The 21,088-nt window shown below is 38.8% G+C and overlaps 1 protein-coding gene across 4 annotated transcripts in view; it reads right to left on the reverse strand.

The window, feature by feature from the left end:
- Positions 1–2,418: 2,418 nt before the first annotated feature.
- ZMYND11 (zinc finger MYND-type containing 11) overlaps positions 2,419–21,088 on the reverse strand; it is a 106,061-nt gene continuing 87,391 nt past the window's right edge. For all 4 annotated transcript variants that reach the window (XM_027648518.1, XM_027648517.1, XM_027648515.1 and 1 more), the window contains 10 exons: positions 20,863–20,955; positions 19,304–19,391; positions 18,108–18,163; positions 17,292–17,369; positions 16,619–16,737; positions 14,557–14,764; positions 12,846–12,914; positions 10,727–10,999; positions 9,469–9,654; positions 2,419–4,810 (listed from right to left, as the gene is read on the reverse strand). In XM_027648518.1, coding sequence (XP_027504319.1) covers positions 4,688–4,810; positions 9,469–9,654; positions 10,727–10,999; positions 12,846–12,914; positions 14,557–14,764; positions 16,619–16,737; positions 17,292–17,369; positions 18,108–18,163; positions 19,304–19,391; positions 20,863–20,955 — 1,293 coding nt within the window. In that variant the 3' untranslated portion in view covers positions 2,419–4,687. The remainder of the gene's footprint in view (positions 4,811–9,468; positions 9,655–10,726; positions 11,000–12,845; positions 12,915–14,556; positions 14,765–16,618; positions 16,738–17,291; positions 17,370–18,107; positions 18,164–19,303; positions 19,392–20,862; positions 20,956–21,088) is intronic.

The raw sequence follows: 21,088 nt of genomic DNA on the forward strand, positions 1-21,088 counted from the left end.
TTATTAGTAAACACTGTTTTCTGCTGCAGAAGTCCTTTTCCAAACACTAGTAAAGCATTTTGTGTAACCAGATTCACAGTGTCTTCTGATGCAGAACTCAGTTTATTTTTAGGTACTTCTCCAGGGTAAATCCTATTTCCATTGAAGCTTCATGCCAGCTTAGCTTTTACTCCAGGGAGTTTATAGCAACTGGTCGGTGGCCTTGTAAACAAACACATCGCTCTGCCTTGGCATTTCTTCTGTATTATCTTCAATTATAAGTCCCCTTCAATGTACAAATTATCTACAAAGCAGATGATGTACTTAATTTCAGCTTCTCCATTGCTGTTTGCCATTCCTAAAGGCATCTTTCTGTACTTCACTAGTGGATCTAGGGTCATGGGGCTGGAGAGTCCCAGGGCAGGCATGGCCATGGGGAGCAGAAGGGACAATTTAGGGTCAGTTTTTTCTTGTTTCTCTTTCTTTTTCTGATTTTAGTTTTGAACCTTTAGCAATCAACATTTCTTTTTCAGAGAGTGTTACTTGGAGTCTATCATACTTTTGAGCCTTTTGACATGAAAATAGATTTTAAGAAGATAAAATATGGGGTTTGGAAGGTCCAAGATAGTTGGGTTTTTTTTCCTTTTACATTACCTATAAACATTGCCCACTTAAACCCAAAAATACTCTACTATTCTCATAAATAGGTAGACTTTTCTACTTGCGGTTGCATTTCCTTAACATGAAACAACGCAAGAAGGGCTTTTCTAGTTTTGATACGTCCCCACAATTTGATTTATGAAAGCATTTGGGAAGCCATATGCACAGATCGCATATGTACTCTCGCTCAGGGAGGCTAAAATTGGCTGGGTAACTAACTACCAGTAACAAATCCCAAACATATTTCCCATACTTGGCCATTTAAGATTTAGAAAGGCAAACAAGCCGTGAGCTGGGCAGCTCACTCCACCTAAAGGAAGCAGGAGGCGGAAACCACGGCTCCTTATTAAACTAAAATAATAGCCAGAGTCAAAATAATGATAATAATAATAATAGGAAAAACCAACAATAAAAAGTTTAAGTCTTTAAGACCGATGCTCTAGGAGCACTGTCTGCAGACGTGAAGCTGCAGGAACTCAGAGAAACCCTCACTCACCCTGAGATCTCTGGTGGAAGGAAATTTGCAGATTTGGGGCAGTGAAAGGACATTTCTCCTCCCACGCTTTGCTAGTTGGCACTGACAGAACCCAGTGTGGGACATGTGATGGAGTATGGCAGGTCACAGATGATCCATGTTATGCAATGAAGGTGGGAAACTTGGCATGTCCGAAGCATTTAACCTATTTGATCCCAATGCTGGCCCCACTGGTGTTACCTGAACTGGCAAATGCATGTGGGAAGGGATGTGGGGGAGCGTTTCCACTAAGGATTTTTGTCACTGGGGTGCTGATGAGCAGTGCTGTACTTGGAGGGTGACCACAGTCATCAAAAAGGGGACATGGTCTGGGAAGGGAGCTCAAGGGGAATACTGCTTATTCCTGATGCTGCATTGCTGTCTTATGTGATTCCCTGTGCTGGCTCTTGACATTTAATCGAGTTTCATCAAGATGAATTAATAAAATCTGGCTCACGTAAGAACAGAAAAGTTTGGATAGTAAAATCATAAAAGAGACTTTGAGGGATCCTTGGGACTTATAGGTCTTTCCAAGTCTTTATTCCCATAGGGAAATTCTTAAATTACTGCAGTGAAAATAACTCCCACAATGTCCCTCCTGCAGCCCTGAAGTCCCAATGGGGCTCCAGGATGACCCACCCTGCCTATGACTCGTTCCCAGATGGCCCTTTCTCTTGGGGTGGTTGTGGGATGTGCTTTATGGGCAGCAGCACCAGGATGGGCCCTCAGCTCCCTTGGGCACCTCACTGGCACCAAGTCCTGGCTTTGCAAATAGGAGAGAGACTGTGATGCTCAGGCCTGCCTTGGCAAGAGGAACCTTGCTGCTATTCAGAGGAAGCTGGATTCGTACAGTCCTCTCAGTCCCCCCAGATGAAATGACTTTGTTAATAAAATACATAACAGGCGCAGGGTTTGTGACTGGGTGAGGGAGGAGGCAGAGTGAGGCCACTGGTGAGAGGAAGCACAGGGAGAAGGGGGGCTGCAAGCCCCAGCCTGGCTTCTGGAAGCACAGGATCTGGCATTAAAAGCAGAACATGATGGATGTAATCCTTGAAGGTTGCCGAGAGCCACATTAAATGCTGAAGCCCTCCCATGGCCCTGCCAGCTCCCCATGAGTCAGGAGCAAGGTTTCTGAGAGTTCAGGCACAACTCCCCTGTCCACAGTCCAGGCTTCTCTAGGTGAGGAGAAATAAAAATAGTAGCCTCACCCATGTCCACCCAGGGGCATGATGACAACTGGCCAAAATCAACACAGACACTTTCAGTGAAGTTTTTTTTAAATACATTTATTAACCAATGTTAACACATTAAATGACTCTATATATTGCTAGTCAGAGCAGCTTACAAAATGCCAGAATGCATCATAAACTGGACAGCCACAATGAATAATTACAATGTGCATAGTGGCTAAGCTCAACACTTTTATATAGCTTTATGATTTGCAGAAAAATTATTTTTAAATCATGATTCCTAAAACAATCAATTGTAATTTTACCTAAAACTTATACAAAACCAGGCCACAATCTTTTTTTTTTTGTTTTGTTTTTTTTCTTTAAAACACACAGTTTTCACGCTGTAGTAACTTGGAAATGTGCAACCGTGTCAACAGAGACAAAAAAGCCAAAGTAACACGAATCTTACTTTCATGCAGCTATCAGTTAAATATTACATATTCTGGAATGATTTTACACCAAAAATATTTCCACAATAACTTGCTTTTATAGGGGTGGATCGAAGTTTTGGAACTTGTAAAGTAATTGAACAAGATTGATTTTTAGTTGTGAAGTGTTTTACAGTCACAACACAGAGGCGACAAAAGTTAATTACACATTTATCAGGCAATAATGTAGCTGTGGTAATACAAGTTACCATCTACTTACTATTTTTTCCAATCAACTTACCACTTAATTTCTGCAACATATTGGGCATTATTTGGCGGTATCTAGTCAATTAACTTATATCACCACTGTAAGTAAAAAAGGTCAGGATTTCAGTGGTAGTTCACAGAAGTCTTAGTAATATTTTTGTCTTTAAAATGACCCTGACAAATCCTAGAGAAAACTTTTTAAAAGGCTTTCCTCCTGATTCTTCAGCTTCCATCGTTCCATCATGTAATTGCTTTCAATAAATATCAAAGATCTAAATAAATATTTACAAATTATTCCTCTAACTTCTCAAAAAATAGCTGGATGATTAATGGGCATATGACTCAGTCTAAGACCAATCTTTGAAAGAAACTAAAATGTGGAGACACTTTAAAAGAAAAGCTATTTAAGTAAGCTTTACATCTATTTAAAAAATTGTCTCTGAACATGGATGCAATTCATATATCTATATATAAAACAAACAAAAAGAAAATAATTTTTCAACTATCGATCCATTCCTATTGGTAATGCTTCTTAATCCAGACATTCCGCAAAATACAGACTTTTTACAAATCACGGCATCTTTAATACAAGAAAATTAACATGCATTATTCTTCATTCTGAGTACAGTGATGGAGCTCATTATTAGGTAATGACCCATTACTACAAACATAACGGCTTCTGTGAAACTTAAGTGCTTTTTCTCCTTTTATTATCAAGTTATGATGGACCAGGTGACACCAGATCATAGGTGGTCAAATGACATTGGATTGGGGAGGCTGAAGGGGGCGCAGTAAAGTAATTTCTATGCCTCATAATTCCGAGTATGAATAAAGGTAGTTGGGTTTTTTTGTTGGTTTTTTTTTTTGGCTTTTCTTATTCTTGTTACAAGCACTCATGTTAGGACAAAGATGAAATGTGCAAACTTCAAAATTTAAATATTCATTTTTCTCTAAGATCCAGCTCAGTAAAAGATTACCCCAGTTCCCTGTGATTTTAAACTACAAGATCAAAGCTAATATTTTGTTATAAAAGTTATATATTGAAAAGAAATAATGAAAATAAAACACAGTTGGGAAATATTTAAGAAAAAATACGCAGGACTAGCACCTGCTGTGTCAACCCTGTTCCCTAAATTCAATCATGTACCCACTGGTATAACCAATAGATAATGCCTTTAAACAGTAAAATTAAGCTGAACAAAACCAGCTCAACAAGGTTAAGAAATAAATGTTACATCAAGGTAGTATGCTTCGTTTTTCTGAAACAGTTCTGTACTTCTTACATTCAGATCTAGTTTTTACATGTTCCTTTTGTTAAACTTGCATCATTTTTCTGTTTATAGATCTGCTGTTTTTAAAGATTAAAATCTCTGTAAAACCTAAAAATGTTTTAAAATTTGCTGAAAATGCAACAAATCCTATAGTTTAAAATTATTTAAAGTAACCTGCTCCCACAGATGTTAAATTTGTTTCGCCGCCAAAATTTTGGAGGAGCATCAAACAGAAGACTGAAATTACTTGTGCAAAATTTCTTTTACGAAAAGTGTTTAAAGGCTGGTGCAAAATGGGAAGCAAATTCTAAACAATTTTGGCTTCTTGGAAACAAAAACCGCTGTGTCTGAGAATAGCAATCATCGGGGTGGTGTTCTGGGGGAGGAATAACTCTTTCATCTTTTTCTGCGGCAGGTACGTTTGTGTTCAGCATGCCAGTGCTCCTGCTGACACTTGATGGAGCAGTAGGAAGTGTTCCAGCAGCAGTGGTACATGGCCTCCTCTTCACAATTGTAGCACTGGAGAGAACAAATGAGATAGGATTACCACCCTGGCAGGATCCCTCCTCACCACCATTCTCACTCACATCCATGGATGCACCAGTACATGCAGAGCAGGACCTCTCTTTTATTTATGCTTGGGGCATCCAGAGGCAGGAGGGCATTTTTCACACATGCTGAGTGAAGCAGCAATCTTTAGCAAATCTGCACAACGCTTTCATGTTTACCAGAGTCTGGATTATTGCTTTTCAAAAAGTCATCTCTCATTTAAGAAAACTCATCTCCCAGGATGAGGGACTGACATTTTTCAGCCACACGGTGCAGGAACCATCTTTTACCCTACATTTGTGTGTAATAGAACCCTGATCTATGTCTTAAAAGCTACAATAAATCAACAGGCACTTCTGGCATGAACAGTTCTGTGCAAGCTTGAAAATTGGTGTTTCTGAGGTTTCTTTACAAGCCTGACCTGTCCAGAGGTTGCTGGGGAAGATCCTTTTCGGCTAGGAAAATCTCAAAAGTCACAACAATAACATCCCAGGAGACAAGAATAATTTGTTACTGAGTGGTTTGTTATAGCCCATTTAGGGTAGGTCTGCAAGGAAGTCACTGTCACTGGATTTTGCTGACTGCCAGACAGCATTGCAATCTCCTGAGAAGGAAACCTCATGCTACATCAGTGCTACTGAGAAGATCAAAAAAGTGTCTTTTCCTCCAAGTCTTCCAGAAACCAGGGAAGGCCTGTTAGACACAGGATGGCTACCTGGGCTCTTGCCCCTTGTCATGCCTGCCAGGATGGCACAATACTCCTGAAAGAAAGATATTGCACAGCCCGTGGTTTATGCAGAATTACTTGGGTCTGGGGAGTGCTGCAGCAAAGAGGATTTCTACCTCAGAACACACAGAACACCTCCAGTATTCTGGGAAAGTTGGAAGAGCAACTTGGAAAACAACCCTGTGATCTCTGAGGAACTAAAAAAGGGAACACAACATGCTGGTCAACACTACGGGTGGTCATCAAGGAGGTACAGCACCCCACAGGCAATGTGCCCTGTGTTCCAGTGGTTTTATACCCCTTAGAAGAGTGCTGCAAAAGCATTAAGTGTCATTCTGACAAAATTCTATAAACTAGGGTGGCATTGCTGCTAAAGGTACCGTTCATACTCTGCGTCCTTGAGAGCCAGGTTCTAATGACCTCAGATTTGTCTTTCTGACTCTGGTCTGCTCAAAATCAGAGTATCCTTAGGAATCCAGTCTGAAATGCTTATTGTATGATGGGGAACAGAGGGAGGGATATCACACAGTCTGTGCAGGCTGTTATCAAACCACAGAATAACACACAATTTACTTTTTATGTCCTGCCTAGCTACAGCGCTGTTAATAAAACAGAGAATTACAAAGCAAACAAACCAAACTGCCTTAAAGTAAAACAAAAAAACACAACAACCCAATCTACTGAAAGACAGAACCAAGAAAGCCAACATTTACATTGGCTAAACTGACAGCCATTTATTTACATCAGCAATAAAGGGACTGCCATAGCTGCATGAGAAGGGAACCACTCCATTTTCCTTTTGTAATTTAGCTCCTGGGAAGTTTATTTGTGGAAATATCTGCAAACAAGTGTCCTCTTGAGAGCTGTTTTCCTGTTTTTTCATGTTGCTGGCTGCCCACAAGCCTCTGGGAGCCATTAGGATCATCTGCTGGAAAGGTGCAGGGAACAGCTGTGTCTCTCCATTATGTACAGCATGGGTCTCGGCTCAGAGACCAGCTTCACATCTGTTTGCTTGGAGAGATCAAAAAAAACCTAAGACAGGAGAGGACAACTGATCTGTGGGTCCTGCACTTCCCTTTACATATGCTGGCCATAAGTTTGGGATGTAAATCTCCACTTACAAAAGGAAAATAGTGTCATCTGTGCTGGTACCAGCACATGTGGCACAGGAGGCAAAATGCCAGCTGGCCTCAGGCCTCCTCTTTTCTTTGTATTTTCCTCTTTCTAAATATTATCAGTCACTTGGGGTTTTGTTTCAGACAGTACATATCACAGACAATGCTCATTCACTTAAAAACCACCTGTTGCGATTTAGAATAAATATGTGTGTAAATAAATTTGAAAGAAGCAAAGTTAAAAGCTATCCATAGAAATGACTTATGCACCAATTCAAATGAGGATTATACACAAATAAAAGAACTGGGAGGAACTAAAACAGAAACACTGTCAAGACCAGCACTCCAGCGTATATTCTGGAGCCCATCAAGCTGCATAATCTCATGATTTTTATCCCTGTCTTTAAATTTCTTCCTTTTGTTTGCTATTTACTTGAGGTATCTGTATATTAGACCCAGATTTTCTAGAGGTATAAAAATTAAATTGGGCTAAGCCAAGGGGATTGTGACCAGTTAGAGCAACAGGAAGTGTTGTTCTTTAACTATTCATTAGTCTCCTGAGGGCTGTGAACGTATCTTCTCATGTCCCTGTGTACCACCAGCAAATTGATCCCTTCAGCCCATCTGGATTTTTTTTTTAGACATGAGAAAAAGACAAATATAATGTGAATAATAGCAGCTGTATTCCCAAGCCTAGACATCTGCATTACACAAAACCAGAGGTCTCTGCTTCTGATTAAAAAGGAAAGCCACCAAAACTCATTTAGTACTTGTGTTAATTACATGAGATTTTGGTAAGGAGGTATCATTATAATAGCAGCATACAAGTGCAGTACTACACACCAGGGACTGTCATTAGTACCACTGAAGGAAAAGTCACTGGGGAGTTGTTTAATTGGACCAACTCCAGCTGCCTAAGGCTGTGTGTTGGCAGGCAAATCCATCAGCTTGAATGCAAAGGTCTTTATCCTTACCCTCCCTCTCCTGTCGCATGTAAACCAGCTGCCTGTATGATGCCTTCATTTAAGGTGGTGATTGACAGATAGTTTGAGGTCACGGAAATGGGCAAGGCTGTCAAATGCTATTTATATTTTTGATTGTCTTGCTTGCTAAGAAGCTTTATGCGCATGATAATAAAATACAGTGATGTGGTACCAGGGCACTCTCTGATGAGGCTGAAGGATATGGTAAAGGATGTTGGAGCAGATGAAGGTAAGTCTAATCAGTCTCTTTTGTAAATTCTGCCTTCAAAAGCACTAAAAAGCAGTGAGAGCTAAGAGTCCAGACTCACAAACAAGTTACTGTGCCCAAGTCACTGCATGGTGGCAACAGTTCACATGTGGGCTCTTGACTTCTGACAGAAGAGAGTTAATTTGATGTATTCTATACTGGGCAAAGGCAATTCAATTTCCCTCTCCAGAGCCACAGGCGAGCACACACATGCAGACACAGCAGCTTGTGACACACTGAACACAATAACTTGTTCAAGATGGAGACATAAATAACTTTTCTGGTCCACAGAGACTGGTAGACAGGGAGGAAATTTCTCATTGACAGAGACCCAAGCACTGCACCATCATAACACCCACAATAAAATCTATACGAGGAACAGAAATAAAGACTCTACAGGAGCTCTGGTATTTGAAGTAATTGTTCTCTTTCCAAAAACCAAACTTGTAACTGTGATAGTCAGTGACCCACTGTCTCGCCTGTGTATTTATTCTGCTCCTCTCCAGAGCAGAGTTTTCCCTGCAGGGACCATGGTTTCATGTGTAAGCACAGGAACTAATGAGGCTGAGAAGCAGCAAACAGCCCTTTTACAGCAGAAGGCAAACCAGGCTGTCCCTCGGCTCAATCTGCCACCTCGTGGAGGCTCCTGCTCCTTCCCAGCCCCACCTGGCCAAGGCAGCATTCCAATCTTGTGCCCACCCCTCTTGTGTTTTATAGACAGCTGTCACAGTGCAGTGTGACTTTCTGAATGATGGATTTCATTCCCTTGTTCTCTGAAAATTAGAAAAGAAATAGCAAAATCTGTGTGTGTGCCAGGCTCCCAGCTCCTCAGCATAGTGATTTCCACCTGTACCCTGCTCCTGGCTGGCAGCACAGTATTACAGGGAGAACATACTTCTGGCTTGAAAAGAAAACATGAGACACAATCCAAAAAAAAACCAGAGAAAAGTTTGTGGCATGTAATAGAATGGTAAGTTGGATGTCTATTTTCACTTTCCTAAAGGGTGTACACCAACATGGTTTTTTTGTAGTCGATGCTACAGATTTAGCTTAACAACAGAACAAGGGAGCAAAATATATTTCAGAATGTCATGTCTTAAATACAAAAGAACATAAAAGAGCTGCAGAAAAACCGAGGAGAGGAAAAAGCCAAAAGGATATCACTACCAGCCTTATTAACAGGGGAATCCAAATTGATGCAGCCAGATATTGTACCCTCTGGGGTCTTGAGATCAAAGGAGTGTGAACATAAAGCAAAACATGTCTTACATGGAGTAAAACTGCATTTAGAAAAAAATATTTTGATACTAACATCTGACTGGGCTTGAGTAGACAGTGCTGTTAACACTACCAAATTAGGACAGAAAGTAATCAGAGCGTCAAGTTTAAATTCGGAGAAAATTTGAAAGTAATAATATGAAGGAGAGGGCCTGACAGCTGAAAGACCAGTGAAAGAGCAGTGCAGTTGAAAGTAAGGAAGAAAACACCTTCAGTTGGCCTGCAGTATGCATTATACACTTCCACTTATTCTCTTGTGATAAATTTTTGACACTTACCCACTGCTTCTTCTTGGTCTGGGAAATCAGTTGCTTGTGCTGGCCTGCTAGTTTTTTAATTTCTTCTAAAAATTCTTCTTTGCACTTCTCCTTTACCTGCTTACATTTTCTGTCCATCTCTCCTTGTGCATTGGCCACAGCTTTATTTACAGCTTGCCTTTTCTCTTCTTCCATCTCTGTACGCAGCTGCCATAAGAAAGTCAGCAAAACAAGTCAAGGGACAGCTATTGGAATAAAAGTATCTTCTTTAAACCTCTACTCTTTAAACCTCTATTACTGTTGTGCGTAGAGTTCAGATAATTAGGGATTTCTTCTACTTAGAAAACAAAAAGTGCTCTTTTAACAGTTATAACAATATAAGAAATGTTAAAAATAAAAATGTAACTGTATTTCTATTCTGCTAGGCATCTACAAAACTAGTTAAATAGGTTCTATGTATATTTTGTCAATGATCAGTTTACAAGTTTATCAATTTGTCTTAGAAAAAGATTTCGTCTTTTCCAAATCTACAATTGCATGTATATCTACAGCAAGGGCATAATGGAAAATACAAAATAGAACATCTCTGAGTTCAGTAAGAGGTACCTTTTAGTATTCATTGTTAATGATGTTCCTTTGCCCTTGCTCAGGTATCTAAAAGCCTGGTGTCTTAAGTCTACAGGGTAAACACTTAAACTCTCTAGGTTCATTCCACACTCCTTCATCTAGAAGGAAATTCATCTTAAGACAGGTACTTAAGAGAGGTCAGACAAATCATCTTCTAAATCATCCTACTCTCTCCAGCCAAAGGTGATCAGGTCAGGCTTAGACACTGAATTTTAAAAAGGTTATTATTAGTTAACAAAATTTGCACAAATTTCAGTGATCCTATTCAATCTTTAGGTTAGAAGATTGACCAAAGAAGAATTATTTATGAATAACAGTTAAACAATGCCATTGTTTAGAATCACACTTGACAATGGAGACAAAGGCTTTGGAAACAGATACTCGTGAATGGACAATTAGCTTCAGTTTTGGATCACAAACTGATTTCACTGGAAAAGAATAAAAAAAAGCAGGAGTTTTCTGTTCAAAGTAGGTCTGTTGGTATAGAAATGGTCTAAAAAGCAATAATGGAGACTATTTTTATGTGGTCTTTTTGGAAAAGATTTTTTTCATCTACTTACAGCTGTTTGTTACAAAAATAGAAAAGAATGTGAAAAAAATCTACACTTCTCCTCTCCTCAAAACAGTGTAGGTGGTATTTGACAAGTGTTACCTTTTCCACTGCCTCTCGCACAACTCTTTCAGTTTCTCTTTTGTGATCAGCTTTCATCCTGTCCTTGAAATCATTAAAGATTTTGGTGTATTTGTCATGGCACATGTTCTGACACACTCCGTCGTTACTGGTCTGGGTGCTCCGATGCAGCATTTTTGGAGAAGAGGCACTTAACTTCTTAGTCTGAGTTGAGACTGAAACTTTTTCAATGGGCTGAGGCATTGTGGGAATTTCCTGGCTTGAACTTACTGCTTCAGTTTCAGGTTCTGGCTCCTACAGAGGAAGAACAAACTTGTTAATACAGATATCAAAATAGACAAGTCAACTTGTTAACTATACAGTTCCCCCTGAGCCAAAATATCTCATGACTAATGCCAGAGCAATTAATGTGAAAGGTGTCTGTTAAAGACCTTTAGTGCTAATGGGATGTGGGATCCCTAAGGAAAACCAACATGACAGTGGATAGGCTCTTTTGTCAGGCTCTCCAAAAGGAAGCACACAAATGGTATCATTATGCCACACTCATCAGCTTCATTTCCCGAAAAGTACAACAAACCTCAGAGGGTATGTTGAATCACTGCAGATCCCTTGACGTTACTAAAGGTTTGCTGTAGATAATTTTTCCCCCTAGCATTCTGCCTGAAGAGACTGTAGCTGCCTGGCCAAGGTGCCTGAATTGTTTTGGCAAACTTTGGGCTTACTCTGGCCCAACAGGCTCCACTGGAGTCTGTAATATTCCACTGATTCCATAGAACTGCTGCAAAGATTGATTAGTACTTCAAAGGTGCTTTGAAGATGAAAGGCTAATGAGCGTCTGCGTCTTGCTTCCAATAATATAGAACTAGACTTGGATGACCACAGAAGCTTTATATAATTACACAATTATCAAGAAAAAAGTCATAGTTACTGTATGTACTGTACTGAATTTAGCTGCCTGTGTTATTACACTGGAACACCAATTCCTCCTGCTCTGTAGAACAGATCAAAGTTATATTCCTGAAAACTCTTATTGATATTTGAAGTGTCTGCAGACAAAAACAATAATTTTTTATTTTTTACCTTAGATGTTTTAAGGCTCATTTTACAGTGTAGAGACAAAGCACACAGTCCTTGTAACACCAGCCTTGCTCAGAACTGGATTTTGTGCCTGTCTCTGTGATGGGGCACTGCTCACACAAATCAAAAGACTGACTGTGTATCCCCCTTTGCAATCAATTACTCTCTAAGAGATAACTGTGATTGACTTCTGGATCACTGGCCAAATATGAGCAGAGCTAAGAAGGCAAATGTTAAGACAATAAATAAAAGAAGCAAATTACTACATTTGCTTGTCAGAAAACAAGCAAATGACAAAAATGACAAGACATCCTAAACTGTTTGCTGCAGGGAACAACACAAACTGTGTGTCGCTGCCTCCAGCAATGAAGGTGCCTCCTGTGGGATCAGACACAATGGGGAGGCCGGTGCCCAGGCATTAGGAACGGTCATGCCTGTATTTCAGCCACCAGCACCATCCCAGAGAATTCTGCTGCTAAAATACCCGAACCCTCCTCTGTAATGACATCCTGAGTCCTCTTGCAAGGACTGGGGCACATGTGCACATTTTTCTTAGTGTTCAACATGCAGCTGGAACAAGGCCAGGAAAAAAGTCCTTGGCAGTTCGGAAGCAGATTTATGGCTCTCTCTGCAACTGCCCCCTTGTGTACATGTGCAATAATGCAGCCCTTGGTTACCGGATCCTTCCGTGAGCACGTGGGATAAACAAGGAAGTTCCACAGACAAAGGAGGATATGATATTTCATAAACTTAACAGTCTAATTCTTTGCTGTCCATAGACTTACTAAGTAGCCTGAGTTTGTCATGAAAGAAAGGAACGCTGTAAGCTGACTTGATTTATTCACGATACAGAATATTCCCATGATGACACAAGTGGCTTGCGTGTGCAAGGCACAATTATGTTTGTTAGTAAGGAAGACCACGCTATGGGGCTGGAACTTACAAGATTAATACTGTAAAACCAGTAAAAGGTGATTGAAATTGAAGAAGTGCTTATTAAAATTTTTGTAGTATTTTTTTGTACTTTGCTATCACTACAAACATCTTAATTGAGGTTACTTACTTCTTTCTTGAGTTCCATACTCTGGTTACGTCGTCCTTTCTTTGCTCTTGGTTCCTGAGTAACCTTCAGCTGTGAACATTAAGAAAAGCATATTGAAGCAATCAAAAAACCAGTTCATATAAGTGGCATTAACTGTAACAGCCTTTTATTTGTGATTATTTACAATTATTTAATGTATCTGATAAAAAGTTGAATACTGTTCTTAAAAGAGAAGCGCACACAATAAACTTTCCACATTATCACTGATGACTGATTATATGAAGGAACAAAATTCATGAACATGTTCTAACATTCAATATGCATTTGACAAAATACTCTTAATCATTCCTTCCTTCATTTAACACACAAGCTCAAACACTTGTTTTCTGAAATATTCTGATATTGGTGACACATAATTAGACATCAGATCTTGTCCAATGAGAGAAAACAGCAGTGATTATAAAGGGAATGTAAATATGGTAAGACTAGGCAGACTTGATCATAACTGGAGGGGTACAGAACTTCATGCTTTAGAATAAATGTTCCTGTATCCAGGAAAACAGCAAAATAGTTATAAGCATTAACCAAGTAAAAGATGGATGGAAGTAAAAGCTGAGATGGAACAAATAATATGTAAATGGGCACAGACCCTATGACTGACACTTCAAAAAAAAAAGGGAAAATGCCACTGTTATCTTTTATGTGTGACCATTTTCCTGTTTCATCACACACAGTTGCATGACTGCACACAAGACATTAATTACAAGGGCTATAGAGGGTTAGCTAAGCAAACCAGGCTAAAAAAACCCTAAATCCACTTTGATAAGGAGCATCCCCTTAAACAACTGTAGTTTTATAAGCCTTAAGTTTTCAGTTCCAAATTGGGTGAAAGACCTGTTTGACAAAAGGACAAAGGAAGAGGGTCAAAACATGCTGATTTTTTTTAAATACAGACTTAAAGAGAGGATAGTGGTTTCAAATAAGGAAAGATGTTGCTAGGCTGCCAAAAATACAGAGAAGCATCCTGCAAGCTATGAAAATCTTACTGCCAAGTCAGTAATAGTGAATATATAACACCCTCCTGAACAATGAATGACTAGTGAGGTTCAGCTGTGATAAGGGAATTTCCACATGGAACTGTAAAGTTTTGTATCTTGGCCATTTGTGCTCTTTGCCTTTGTTAAAAGCAATGTAATTTTTCTTGTTATACAGAATTGCTTTTAATTACTTTAATCAGTTGCTGGTCACATGGTCCTCAGCTGCAATGTTTGCACCTAACTTTAGTTGGACTTGCTGAAAATGTCACAGTTTGTGTTACTCAGGGATCTGAATGGAGAATACAGTACGAAGTGAACCTACTCATGAAAAAGCAGCCCTGAACAGCTACAGGACTGTCCCTTGATGGGACTCCAAGAAGGCAGTGTTTCAGTCTATCTGATATCCATGACATTTAACTTGAACATTCCCATTTAACTTTAGAAATCTTGCTCTGTCTCATCAAGGTGCTGTAAGAGACAAATATTTTGAAACTTCTGAGAGGTCATCCAAGAAACTGAGGAAAGAGGAAAATCTGTATTCTTGCTATTACTGAGCTACAAAACATAGGGAGAATTTCCCTCAAAAACCTGTGGACAGAGCACAATGCTAATTTATTATTAGATTAATCAAAAATATGCTATCTTTGTACCCATCAATAAATTGGGCTGATTGCCAACATTATAGCAGCACTCACCTGCTCATTGCTGGTGGAAGAGATACTTGACTCTGCTTCCTCTTCCCCTTTATCCTCATTCTTTGATTTCCAGAATCTCCCCTCACGAAGAAAACGCTGGTGCAGTTCCAGCTCATCACAGGCCTTCTTCCAACCCATACTGCGTTTCACGTGCAGCCGATGGATGTTAACTGTGATATCTTGGATGTTTTCAGAGGGGATCCAGGCCCTTTTGAATTCACATTATGAACAGGTTCAAAAACATTTAATACAGATGAAGGCTTTTGACCTGAGAAACTGACTTCAAAAGCAGTTTTTCACAGTGGCCAATCACTGACAATTCCTTTTTACTCAGACTTTTTTTTTAAATTCAAGACATTTGAAAAAAAAAAAAAAAAGGACTGCTTAATAACAAAATGTCTACTGACAGACATTTTTGTTCGTATAAATACTCATTAGCTGTGGGTGCTACGGGTAAAAGTCTCTCTCATTTTTGATGAGCCACAAACCTCCCCCAGCACCAACAGCAGTCAAATCTCCTACCTGCTCTCTTGCTAAATGCCCTGAGTCAGAAAGATCTTTGCTGGAGGCTTATATGTTAATTCAATTTAGCTTTTGACCTCTTTGCTAAAACTGTCAAGGAATGTACCAACTTATCACCTTAAATAGAGACACTTTGCAGTTTGGGCCCCAGATTATCAGGACTGAACTTTTGTGGGGACTGTCATGCTCTTTTGGACTGAATTCATGCCAGTAACTTCCTTCCAAAGTTACTTTGTCCTCTTAAATATGTTCGGAGTCCTCATAGAGTTAGATGGGCAGCTCTTGACATTTTGAAAGGTTATACCACGCACCCAGCAACATTGGACATTAAAGAAAAAGAATCACTGCCATGCACATCTGCCTAATAGAGTAAATACTGTAACAAATTAAATGTTTGTGGACAGATTCTTAATTCTTGCAAGATAAATTTTATTTCACTGAACTCAAAGAAACAATGCCAACTTACATCACCCAGAAATTCATCCTTTTACCCCAGTCCAGTAACTAAGCAATGGTACTCTAGTTAAATGTACTTTGCCGTTTGTATCAGCACACATTTAAGAAGTTGCAAGGTGTCAGGTTACTGTATTAAGTAGTTTTAAACAGTGTGAACTTAAAGCCAAAATTACTAATGAGATAAACTGTATTTGCAAACAAATTCAAGGTAAATCATCCTGTGATTGAGATGGAAAAAATAAAGATTCTTTACCCATTTTTTGACTATGAGAAACTCTTAGTAGTTGATCTAACAAGTGAAAACGTTATATACTGTTCAAGTTACACTAAAAGTAATTTAAATAAACAGTCTCATAAAATACCGTTACAGAATTGTCTAGGCTCTTTGTGGATGCACCAAAATATACCACCTCCCCAACAACCATGAATTACATTCCAAATGTCTCCTTTCTTCACATTATAGGCATATAAATAAAACAGAAAACAAAATTAGTGTATCCACTATAGTAACACTACTATAACCCTCCCCAAATGCTGAACAAATGACTACAGATGGAAGTAAAAGCTGATCTCTAAGAGTGACGTTTCCAATGTAAAGAGTGACTTTGAAATTGCAAACTGGCTCACAGCAGGATCTCTGTCAATGTTCTAGCAGTGAGACACAAACATTTGTGATGTATATTATGTTACTAAAACACAAAATTGCAGTGTATCATCTGCTCAGACGAGAAATTGCACAAAGTCAATACTGCTGGTAGTAAGAGTACATTTCTGTCCAATTTTCACCTTGGCCTGGATTAGCAGGCTGACACTGATTTGAAGAAACAGTTGAAGTTCACTTGCTGTCTTTAATTAAAATGGCATTAAGTAACATCCCTATGGCAACTGTGGAAAGGGAATCTCTGAGCCATTTGGACACTTTGGATGTGTTAGACTGAAATTTAAATTTTCTGAAACAATTATGGCAAGTATTCGGTCTTTCTAATGTTGGCAACTAACTAAGCCAGGATTTACAACATGATAGATGAGATAAGTTCTTTTAAGTAATGTTTATAAAAAGCAACACGTGGAATTAAAAAATTACCTTTGGTGGTGATGGCCAAAAAAGCGAACATCAACTTGATTGTCCTCTTTCTGCATGACTTTGGCTGGCCAAAACCCAAAGCCTTTCATTTTGGCCCAGACCAACTCATGATTAGGTATCTGGAAAAAATGTTGTACTTATTATTGGATATGAAACATTATATTGATATCACCCACAAATATTTTGCTGTAATACTATGCTGGTATCTTACGAATATTTTTGCTGTTTATGTCTAGAGCTATTTTCATTTTTATCTTCTTACAATACATATTTTCCTGTTAGATAAATTGCTTGGATCAAAGTAAAAAAAAAATTAAAAAAATCAAAGTCTAAAAAGGGTATAACTGTCTATTGAAAACAGAGATCTTAAACAGCCTAAAAATTAAACTTGTCTTTATAGATTCACTCAGGAGCAAAGTTTTATTTCTGTAAGCTCCTTATTTTCTTGTGAAACTGTTGTAACTGGCTGATATCCAAGTTTTATAACCTATATTGTTACAGCTTAGAACTTCAATCAACACTTCACTTGTGTAAAATATCTAGGCTTGCAGAGTCTTAACCATGCTTTTGAAACAAGCTCACTGAAATGGAATATTCAGAGTGTTAATGACACCAAAACTGCAGGCTTTTATACAGAAGAGCAAACAAATAAGAATCTGTGTCAGCAACATACACAAGGATAGCAGAACCAATTGTCAGGTCGCGCATTTGACAAATAGAAACAGTTCTTGCAAAGCTGCAGTTCATCCAGCTGAAAAAGAAAAAAAAGGTAAATAAGCCAAAAAAATCCTATTTATGTGACTTCAGTATGATCCCTCTCTCTTAAGTAGTAAATTGTTTCAGCCCTGCCTGCTAATTTGGTGGAGTTACTTCTGTCCATGCAAACTAGAGGTGTGAAACTAAGGTGGGCTGTGAGAGGATGAAAGACAAGCTGCAGAAACATTATTCATGTTTCAGAAAACCCAGGCAGAGGAAGGAGACTAATTGACACATTAATGATCTATTATAGATGAAATGCAAAGAATAGTTCTTAAAATTCATCAACTATTTAAAGTACATTATGAAAGAATTAATTCAACTCTTCAAAAGGAGAAAGTGTGCCAGCTCCCCTAGCTTTATTTTTTGTCTCCTCTGAATGTTGAGAAAGTGCCAATTACAGAATTTAGCAGAAATCTCACCTCAGGTTCAATTTATATTATCAAGTACAATTATTTCTAGTCCAATTATATATTATTCGATTATTTTCAAAACGAAAATCTGAATATCAGTATTTTTAAAATTTTAGTCTAGTTGCCCAGAAAAAAAAAAAACAAAAAACAAAAACAAACCAAAGAAAGAGGAATTCTGAATCAGCTATTAGACAGCTTGGAGAAAAATTGTAACAAATTTCACACTCTTTTTATTTTTATAATATGAAGAATTATTTTCTTAGATTCTGAAATGAAAATCAAGCATCTTGGCTACATCTGGTTTACTTGGTAGTACTTACTTCATGACATGTGTCTTTGTAAAGCATCCTTGCTATATCAGCTTGTTCACTGTCCGCTATAAATTAAAAATAGATGGTATGAACAATCACAGTATGATCACAGTGCTCACAAAGATTTGCAGCTGTCATTGTTGTGACTTTTACTATAATTGTCGTGCTTGAGAATACAAAACATAATTTAATCACTTGGACAGCCCTTCTATTTAAAATTTTCTAACAATCAGTTCAATATTTGTTTTCTGTTTCATATTTATATGCAAAAATGCCACTTTTACACTGAACAATACAAGTACACATCTGAGGAGCAGCAGCAGGGAGACACAGTTGGTTTTAATATGGATCCAGTTTCTTTCTCTGCTAGTGTCTTAATGACACACTGTAGTTGTCCTAAAACATGGCTCTCTGCTATCACCACTCAATGGGAACACAGGTACAGTCACATAAGTACCTCTGCTCTGAGTAATGCTTCACAGACTATTTATCACTATGTGATTCCCTTCATCCCTGTGCATTCCTCTATTACCATATTTACATCTCTCCCTACCAACCACAGTCCGAATCTCCTGGTGCTGCAAACAGACTAGTCCCACCCTCCTCCCACAGCTTCTCTGATGGGGGCCACGTCTGCAGGGGGGAACCACATCCTTCCTGAAATGGCTCTGGAAAACCTTGGCACAGGACTTGGCTATAGTTTCGGGACACGGTGGTGGTTTTTTTCCTATTTGATGGCTGTACCTCCACACACTGCACCAGCAGCACGCTTCTAGTGAGGATGTAGCTATATTTGCCGTCACAATAAGGCAGATGTTGCCCAAAAGTAAAAGAAGTATGTGCCTATAGTACATGTTTTTGCTGATACAACACATCAGAGATCAGTCTCTTTCTACCCTAGCACAACAGATGTATATTGGCAAAATTCCACAGTATAGACTGACTTAGGCTGCATAAGAAACAGGATGGCAAAGGTGCAAATTGCCATTGAGAGGTTTAGCCAGAGAGAAGGAGAATAGTTCTGTAGTAGATGGGCCAGAAAAGATCCTGCAAGGTCCTCTTGCAGCTTACTTTGTTTTTTAAGGGTTCTCAAATGACCTCATCCACACTTAAGACTATCTAATACCAAGTTCCATCTTGAACTTGTGAGTTTCCTACAAATAAAGACAAAGGAAACAAAGCAAGCAGTAAATGCAGTATTTTACCTCCATAAAAAATCACCGTGTTGTGTAGAAGCAGTTGAGCATCTGCTTTGAACTCCTCATAACTCCTGTACTTTCCTTCATTTACTTTCTACACAAAAGAAAACACAGCACCGTGAAAAAACTGTAAAAGTGCTCTACCTGTTTAATGCAGAGAAGCTTTCACAGAAATCTGCATTATGCAACACAGATCAGACACTGCCTTTCCTGCACACAGGAGTACTTACAACTCTTTGACATGGTTTGTTAGTACCTGAGCATTGGCTGCATCGGACCCTTTATGCAATGCCCAGAAGTAAAATAGATTCTTTAACACTTGACCAAGTTTAAAAAATATTTTCTTGGTTATAACAGGGTGAATCCGGAGTAGCTTCAGCATAAGGTATGGCCCAGAACATTTGTTCAAATTAAAATATATTCCCTTAGGAGAACATTTTGTACCTTAAAATACCAGCTAGTTTCAAATCAGTGTTGACTGCCTTTAAACTTCCAGGATCTTCACTTGACAGCCAGTGTTTTCTGATGAAAGCTGACTCTCCAAACTCATACCAAATGCCTACACGGAGCCATGCAATTCATTTTCCTAGTCTGGTCTTTTGTCTGATATGGAATGCAGCAGTTTCAGTTGTGCTCTGTCAAGAACACCTATGAGAATTCTAATCATCAAACAAAAGATCATCTGTTTATAGGATGTTATCAAGGCCAAAGGACCTTCTGTGGAAGCAGGGGAAGGTGACAGAGTGAAAGGAAGGCCTGACTTATTTTCAGGCTCAACCAGTGTTGCCAGTACTTCAAGCCAGGCAGTAGTGCTGGTCTCCAAAACTGTCAGTGAAACTATTGTTTATTCATGTGTTTCTATAATAAAACAAAGGCTTTTCACATCTCTGGTTGTAATGGGCAAGATATACCCCAGCACTGCATAGTAATCCAGTTCCAGCAATGAGTAAAGATGAATATGCTGTTCATTTTGGTCATGTGCAGTTGATTTATATGAGTCATGATCAGACCTTTGTTTCAGACAAAAGGGACAACATACTTACTAGTACTTTATTTTTGGAACAATTAATGCAAAACAGATGTTTTGAGTGAGTCTTGTTTTTTCACGATCAACAAAATGATTGGTTCTTTATGAATCATTTAGATGCTTATAAATTTGACACCTACACAAGGGCATAATGACTGAAATTGGAACCTGGTCAAAAACATTGGGCCAGATGTGCAAACATAGGCACTTGAGTCCATATTCAGTCATTTAGCTAAAGGTACTTTATCTAAAGATTTTAGCTACCTAGAGCTCCTAATAAAACCTTAGGACAAAAGGACTTGAGGATACTCTATGTCTGAAAAATAGGCACCACTCAAAATGGTTTTACTCAGTTACTTATTTAAGAGGAAAAGATTGAAATGCTAAGCTGCCATATCCAATGCTGGATACAATACCGAAATACTGATCATAAAGAGAATTAAACAGGATTAGTACTTTAGTCATGAAGGAATTTTTAGTCCTTCACTGTTAAAAAACACCATAAGCAGTGTGGAAGTTAGAAAGCAAGTCACTCTACCTCCTGTATAGTAGGAACATCAACAGCTGAGTGCACCAGCCTTCGGTACATTGGGTGTTTGTTGTCTTTCCCTTTCTTGTTTAGATCTATAGCCTGAAAGGACCATGAGACAGTGTATGTTATTGCATTTAGAATCTGCTTAAAACACAAAAGGATTAGAAAATGCAATAGTTTGGACTGTTTCAGGTGGGGACTACACAAGGCCAAACTGGGGATCCACAGTCTG

The sequence above is a fragment of the Corapipo altera genome, unplaced genomic scaffold, assembly GCF_003945725.1.
Source record: "Corapipo altera isolate COAL_440 unplaced genomic scaffold, ASM394572v1 47, whole genome shotgun sequence".
In the NCBI taxonomy this organism is placed as follows: Eukaryota; Metazoa; Chordata; class Aves; order Passeriformes; family Pipridae; genus Corapipo; species Corapipo altera.